Source organism: Cinclus cinclus, chromosome 18, assembly GCF_963662255.1.
Source record: "Cinclus cinclus chromosome 18, bCinCin1.1, whole genome shotgun sequence".
Taxonomy (NCBI): Eukaryota; Metazoa; Chordata; class Aves; order Passeriformes; family Cinclidae; genus Cinclus; species Cinclus cinclus.
The window spans coordinates 7100720-7108215 of NC_085063.1; the positions used below are offsets into that span (position 1 = coordinate 7100720).

Below are 7496 nucleotides of genomic sequence, written 5' to 3' on the forward strand. Positions count from 1 at the left end.
ATTAAAAAGCAGACGTGAGAAATCCCCGTCCCCCTTATACAAACCGTGAATCACTGGCACACAGGGAACAAGAAATTAGAGTGTGGTGGTACAATCAGCAATAGAGACAGGAGCGTGCTCCCGTCTGAAGGGACTCTGCTCCAGGTCTGGATCCACCTCCTCCGTCCCCTCCTTCCCCTTGACAGCACATATGTAATTTTGCACAAATAGTACCAAATCAGTTAATGCCCACAGCCATCCTGGGCAGGGGCTAAAGGGTGGATGCATCACTACTGCGGCTCTTTTCAAACAGCAGAACGGACACAAAAGCTTTTGCCGGGCACTGCCGGGGGCCGCTGGCAACGCGAGGATCCGGCATCCGCGGCTGCCCAGCCCCGCTGGCAAACAAACCTTCCCTCGGGGCCCAGAAGAGAGCACAGAGCTGAGAAATCCATGAGGATCCGTATCTGGCTTTTCCTTAACTGCGCAACACTTTGAGTGCCCGTGTTTGAGTGCCACGTGCCAGACCGAAGCAGCTCTACAAGACTCGCTCTCTCAAAAATCAACATTGAAAGTTAAAAAAGAGCTTCAAAACAATAACAACGGGCACAGTCTGTTCTTTTACAAGGATACACATTTCTGGCGGTGTGGAGGGCGAGGGGACAGGCAGCACGTTCCCCTCCAGGTCGTGGCTCACCCCTGACCAGCCCCTTCCCCAACCCCACCCGGCCCCTCTCGGCTCAGCGGGGCAGATGCTGGCTCAGCCTGCAGAGCTTCCCAGCCGAGCCCATTGTGCAGGGGCTACACGTTGGTTCTCTCAGCCTTCCTGGACTTCAGCTGGGAACTAACATTTAATTAGTTTGTTTTCTTGTAAACTCCATCTCTATCACCCCCATTTCCAGTGCCAGCAGCAGCTGCAGCTGCCCTGCATCTGCCTTTCCTGTGCTTCAGAGCCATCACAGGGGTCAGAACACTCCTGGGCCATTACTTAAAGTAAGTTTAGTTTCTTGGCAAAAGAAAGGTGCTGTGAAATGCCCAAAGGGACCATTGTGGGACACAGATTGTGCATGGATTAAGGAGGGGCTTTATTTATCTGTAGTGACCCTCATGGAGTGAACCCTGGGTTACAAATGAGTTTTTATGCTTTTACTGCACTTACTTGATTTTTCTATCAGCAGTGATGGGAGAAAAGGGTTGCAAAAGGTTATCTTGCAAAACTGGAAAATATCAATTTCCTGCAGACATCAAGTCCTAGACTACAGAAAAGTTCACTGAAAAAAGCTACATCATATATCTTGTATGTAGTTTTTTACATATACATGCAGTAACTGCCATCACAGAGCAGCTACTGTCCAAAAATCATAGCAGCAGCATTCCCAGATTATTCAACAGTGTCTCCATCCCTGTTCCTTGCTTGTATGGTTTTTTTCATGTTTCTTTTTCCCTCTTAGTGATCCCCTAGGTCTCCAACTCACATTTACCTCAAAAAAATCCCCTTAGGTCAGCTCTGCCCTCATGGCATCAGTGGGCAAAACAGAGCTTGGTCTTATTGCCAAGCTAAAGTCAGGCTGGTTGCCAAGAGATCCCCACTCCCACCACAGAAATCACAGATACCAAAATAAACAGAACAGGCAACTCCATCGAAATTCAGCAATTCCCTCAAAAATACTACATTGCATTTTCTGCTGATAAAACGCCTCTATTTCCATTTAATTTGTCTTTCCCTCTTTCCTTTCATTCTTCTTTCCACATCTTATCTGCACCTCCTTGGATCCATGGCATTTTTGAGTGACATCCAGGTGTAGAGCAAGCTCAAGCAGGTGCTGAGAAGCCTCTGGAAATGAAGCTGTTCCCAGCAGGCCTGGAGTTGATGCCCTGAGGCAACAATTCATTCTTAAAAGCAAAAAGATTCAAGCAGTAGAAAGACCCAGAGTGATCAACCGTACATCCAGCACACAGCTGTAACTACATTCTGCTCAAAGGTTTTCCTTGAACGTATGGATTTTCCAGGGGCTAGTGATGGTGGCAGAGAGACCCCCAGTGGTTTCATGCACCACCAGACACCACTTGTCACATTCCCAACTCGGGGTCCCCCCCAACAGGCAAGCAAGGAGGTTTTGGAGGGGCTGAAGGACCAACAAAGCCTTTGGGAGAACAGCCCTTCTGGGTAGGACAGGACATCACCACTTCTGCCAGTGTGGGTTGCAAGGACTTTGTAAAAGTCAGGCCAAACTCTGGAAGAATATTGGTGGCTCAAAACTGGATTTGCAGCAGATTAAACTATTCAGGCAAAAAAAAAAAAAAAAATAGGAATCATATTTAGCTTACAAGAATGCACTTGCACTGGACATAAAGCCTGAGTGTTAATAATGCAATGGTAAGTTATTTTAATAACAATAATAATAGTGATTCAGTGTTGCTTATGATCACACAGATGCATGGAAAGCTAACACAGCAGCATGTCAAGCTATTCCCCGCCAATACAAACTGGAACCTCCACCTGCCCTGTGAACCAGTCAGGGAACCAGTGGTTTTCATCCAAGGAGCTGCTGCTGCAGACACAACTCATTCCAGAATCAGAGAGTGAGTTGGAAGGAATTCCCAAGGATCATTGACTGCAGCTCCTGATGGACTGATACAGCTGCAGCTGTGGGGTGGATGCTTTGCAGGTCCAGAGTGTCCTTTTTGCTCGACATGAACCTGCTGAGATTTTTCCACCTTCAAACAGCAACAGTTCAGCATTCTCTACAGCAATCCATATGACACACCGGGCTGATCAAGAGGAAATATCAACAAGCCCTAACACAGATGCGCAGAAAGTAACACTTATATAACAAGGAGGGGTTTATCACGCAGTGAAAAAGCAAAACATTTTGCTTTTCATGACCAGTAATGTCCTGCTTTGTTTTGAAGCTCCATGGCAGAGCTGATTTCAGCTCAGGAGCCCCTGCTCCAAGGCCAGTCCCACGCAGCAGCTCCCCGGGAGGACCGGCCTGACCGCAGGCTGCCGACCCCGGCTCAGGGCACCGTGAACACCTCCCGTGGATCGCCTTTGTTCCTGCTCCGCTGTCCCGCAGGGAGAGCTGCGTTTTAACAAACACCACGATAGCTGCAAACAGACTTCTTCAAAGGGCTTTGCAAACAGAGCTCAATCCTGCATACCGCGAGACGGCGAGAGCGCTGTTTGTACAGATGGGGGACAAGGGGGGTCGGGGCTCAGATACCACGGCACGGGTCCCGCAGGACACGGCTCCTGCAGCCCCGCTCCTCGCCCATGTACCATGCGGAGAGAGCGTCCGGGGCACACGGGCAATAGAAACAAAAGACAAAATCTACTCGATCCGGCAAGAGAGCGCGGCTGCCCCGGCCCGGCGAACCAAAGCTGTGGCTGGGCGGTGGAACCCGGGCCCCACGCCGGGGCCGGGCACTCGCCCAGGCGGCTCCTCTAGCAAGAGGTGAATGCGCTCCGGGCACGGCCAGCCCGCCGCGCTAGGACACTTGCGGGATTCGAACCTGCCACCCCCCGCGCAAAGGGCGGCGGCGTTGCGCCGGCGCCACCGCGCGGATCCCGGCTGGGACACCACACCCGCCGTGTGGTTCTCGGCGCGCCCGCCCCAACCCCTCCGATCGGGCCGCGCTGCTCCGAGCGGGGAAGGAAAAGCCTTCATCCCTAAAGCCTTCATCCCTTCTGCCCTGCCTGGATGAGCTGCTTCTCACAGCTGCCTTCCACCCCCGCCTGCAGGATCCGCGCGAGACGCGCCCGTGGCTGCGCAGAGGCGAGGGACTCTGCTCCCTTTTTCTCACCAGCAGTTTCAGAGCACAAGGGACTGCGCAAGAGAACACGGGATCCTCCCGACGGATAAACCCCGCCCGGCGCAGCGAACCGCTCAGCAAGCTCACGGCTTCTTTCTATCATTACCTGAAGACGATGCTCCGGCATTCACCCAACTCACATCCCAACCCGCTCACAAAGCTGATAATCTTCCAACCCACCCACTGCGGCGGGTGCAAGGTTTTCCTCTGGCACGCCTTCCATTCGCACCTTTAGATACAGTAAGCCAGAAAAACGAAGTAATACAACATTACAAGAAAAAGAGTATTGCCACCTACCTCTGCCAACTGCCTACCTGGGCAGGCAATGGCAATACCAGCAGTCCCCCTTACAAAGCTCCAAAAAAGGAAACTTATAGCAGACTTCTTGCTTAAAGTGGAAGTTTCTCAGTAGAAAATTATTTTGGATTTAAAAAAAATCGTATTTCCTTAAGACAGTGCTATTGATTGAGAGTGGAAAAAGCCAAAATTTACTACTGGAAGAAAATAAAACTGCTTTGTTTAAAGTGGCATTTCAGCATTGTCCATGTTCCAGAATTCAGTTCTGAAAATTTTCAGGACGTGTTGAATTGTTTATAACATTTAAACTCTTTGTTGTAAAATCTTCTGAGAAAAACAACACACTTGTTTTTCCCAGTTACCTTCTGCAGATACTGTTTTGTAGTCCCTGAAATAAGCACCTCCCAAAAATTAATGGTCTACAGGCCAAGAAAGATTGCTCTGAATGATTCTAACCACACAAAGATGAGTAGAATGACACTGTAAACTACTTTGGATTAGGAATATTTAACATTTAGGACAGAAGTGACCTCTAATTGTTTCTCTCTTGGCTGTGCCCCAGTCTCTCAATTACTTCAGTCACTTGATGACACTTAAAACTTGTTTCAAGTTTATTTATTTGAAGACACAGTTATCAAAATAGCGATCTGTGAAATAAAACCAACTAGAAATATAAATAACCCCATTTGCAAAACCTATTATTTCTCCATTCCTAACCCCACTCTCTTCTACCCAATCATGGATCTCTTCCTTCCCCTTAGCCGAACCTCATCCAGCTTTTTGATCACAGGACCAGATTTTTTAGATGCTGCTGAATAGGTCTTTAGCAGAGCTTGGAACATTGTTTCAGTATCTGGATGAGTGCTAATGAAGGCTTTTTCCAGAACATACAAATCAACTCCTTTATCCTCTGGAAGACCCGAAATAAAACTGAGTCCAAAGTCTATCAACACCAAGTCCAGCTTCTCTGTGGGCGGCCGCAGGAGGAGATTGGCAGTTGTAAGATCCCCATGGATAATATCCTCATCGTGCATCCTTGCTAACAGCTCACCCATCTTCTCTGCTAACTTATGGAGGCCACTGGTATCATTTCCACTCTTTTGTACAGAATAAATATGATCCTGAACAGTAATTGAGTCTACAATATCTTCAAGATAGATGGAGTTGGTGACGTAATCCACGAAGTAAACCACTGGAGCTGGAATCCCTATTTAAAAGAACAGATCAAATGCCAGCAGTTAATTTACGTGATTCTCAGCTTTATTTTAACAACAAAATACAACCGATAAAACCCTTTCAAGCAGAAACGCCAGCTGAGATCACACCCAGCCACTGATGATCCACCCGTTGGAACGGCCCGGCCAACACTCACTTCCAAGCCATCTGCACTACCCTGCAGTCTTACACCGACCCGGCAGCTCAAACCTTCTGACAGCCCAGCCCCTCCTGGGGCGAGCCTCCCCGATAAAACACGCTCTGGGAGACACCGAGGGCAAGATTTGCTTTCGGGGCACTCTGAGAGAGCAGAGCGTCGCCCCGGGCTCAGAAGAGGCCCCCGCATCCTTCAGGATGGCGCAGGAAGGCGCCAAGTCCTGAGATCTGCTCCGAGAGACGTGAAGAGCCGGGCTGATGGAGCTCACACCGCCCCGGGGTGTCTGTCCATGCGTCCCGCCAGGGCTGCCCCGCTCAACCCGCCCGGGGTGTGTCTGTCTGTCTGTCAGTCCGTCCGGCCCGCCCGGCCCCGCGCCCACCTGCCCGCCGGCACCGCAGCAGCGACCGCGCCTCCTGGGCCGTGCGCCGCCGACTCAGCCGCTCCTCCAGCGCGGGGTGCCGGTACCGCTTGGGGACGCGGAGCTTCGCCACCGCGGCCCGCCCGAGGAAGAGCCCGCGGTACACGTGCGCCTCGGCGCCCTGCTGCACCAGCCGCAGCCCCGGCAGCGGCGGCGGCGCCGGCGGCTCCTCCGCCACCGTGACGGCGCCCGTCCCGCCCTCGGGACCGTCCACGGTGGGGCTCGCGGCCGTCCGCTCGTCCATGGCGGGCCCCACGTCGCCCATGGCGGGGCCCGCGGCCCCGGCCGTGACCGAACGGGAGCCGCCCGCCTCCGCCCGCGCCGCCGCCATTACTGAGACCCACACAGAGCGTGCGCGGGGCGCCTGTTCGGGAATCTCCGGCCGTCCTCGGCAACGCTCGGTTGGCCGTGACGGAAACCTACGAACTGCCGAGGCCCCGCCCGGCTGTAGCGCTCCGCTGCCCTCGCTCTAACGCGCCCTGCTCCGCTCTATTCCTGGCGCTGCTCCTTCCAAACCCTTCCCTGTGCTTCCCCCAGTGAATCCTGCTGCCCTCTGCTTTCCTCTGCCCTGCCGGGGGATACTGGGTGACTGCAGTATGGTGGGACTTGTTCCTGAGCATTTCCGAGCCGGCGCCCACGGTGCCCCCGTGGTATTACCGGTGCAAGAGCGAGACCTGCAGCTGCCCCAGGGCTCGCAAGGGAGATGTTGGCTGCGCCTCTTCCCCAGGTGGCGAGTGGGAGCTCGTGGTTCCCCCGAGGCTTTCCCAGCATCACCGTGGAACCCCCTCCAGGGCATCATCCCCGGGACACCGCGGCGTCCCCGCCACCGCTGGAGCATCACCATGGGGACTCCGTCTCTGCGACATCACCACCAGCACGGTCCATCACCGCTCCTTGTTCTTCCATGTGCCGAAAGAGAGCCCGTGCAGACCCGCTGCAGCTGTCCAGCTGGTGGCTGGGAAGGAGAAGGGACTTGCCCTAAGCTGCAGGGGATCAGCAGCCTACAGCAGGGCGTGCTGTGTGTGACATTGGGTCCCCACGCTGGCCACCACCAAAGCTTCTGCCCCACGTCTGTCATGGGCCACTCGTGCCATGGGGCAGGTGACTCCCCCTTCCCCGAGCATTGCCATCTTATTAAGAGGTGGATTCATCTCATTATCCTCATAAACCTCGTTGGAGCAGTATTTGGGTTTTTATGGCACCCTGAAAACCCACTGCCCTACAGGGTGAGCTCCTCACTGAAAATATGTTCCTCAGAAGATACAAGAGAATTTAGCCCAGTCCATGTAAATATGTTTTCAATTGTTGCTTTTGGAGGTGCTGCAAGTCCGTTTTGTCTTTGTTTTCTCACCCACAGCATTTGTTTCCTTCTCAGAACATTTCTATTTTATTAACACATTCCACACAGCTTACATGTCATTGCACTGTGGGATCATGCCCGACAAATATTTATCTTGCTTCAGAGACAACTTTTAAACAGCCTTTCGGAGTTTTCAATGACACAGATAATCCATCCTGCAATTCTGCCCACCTGTGGCACCCTCCTGCAGCTGCCCTCACTGTGGCAGGGCTGCAGGAGCCCAGCAGCTTGCCCAGGGAATGGGGTGAATTCCTGAT

The 7496-nt window shown here is 52.6% G+C and overlaps 1 protein-coding gene across 1 annotated transcript; it reads right to left on the reverse strand.

Moving 5' to 3' along the window:
- Window positions 1–4768: 4768 nt before the first annotated feature.
- TP53RK (TP53 regulating kinase) lies at window positions 4769–7239 on the reverse strand. Its single transcript, XM_062505334.1, is given in 4 exon segments — window positions 4769–5296; window positions 5841–6248; window positions 6251–6337; window positions 7119–7239. Coding segments are annotated over 4 exon segments (1095 nt in total). The 3' UTR covers window positions 4769–4817.
- Window positions 7240–7496: the final 257 nt, after the last annotated feature.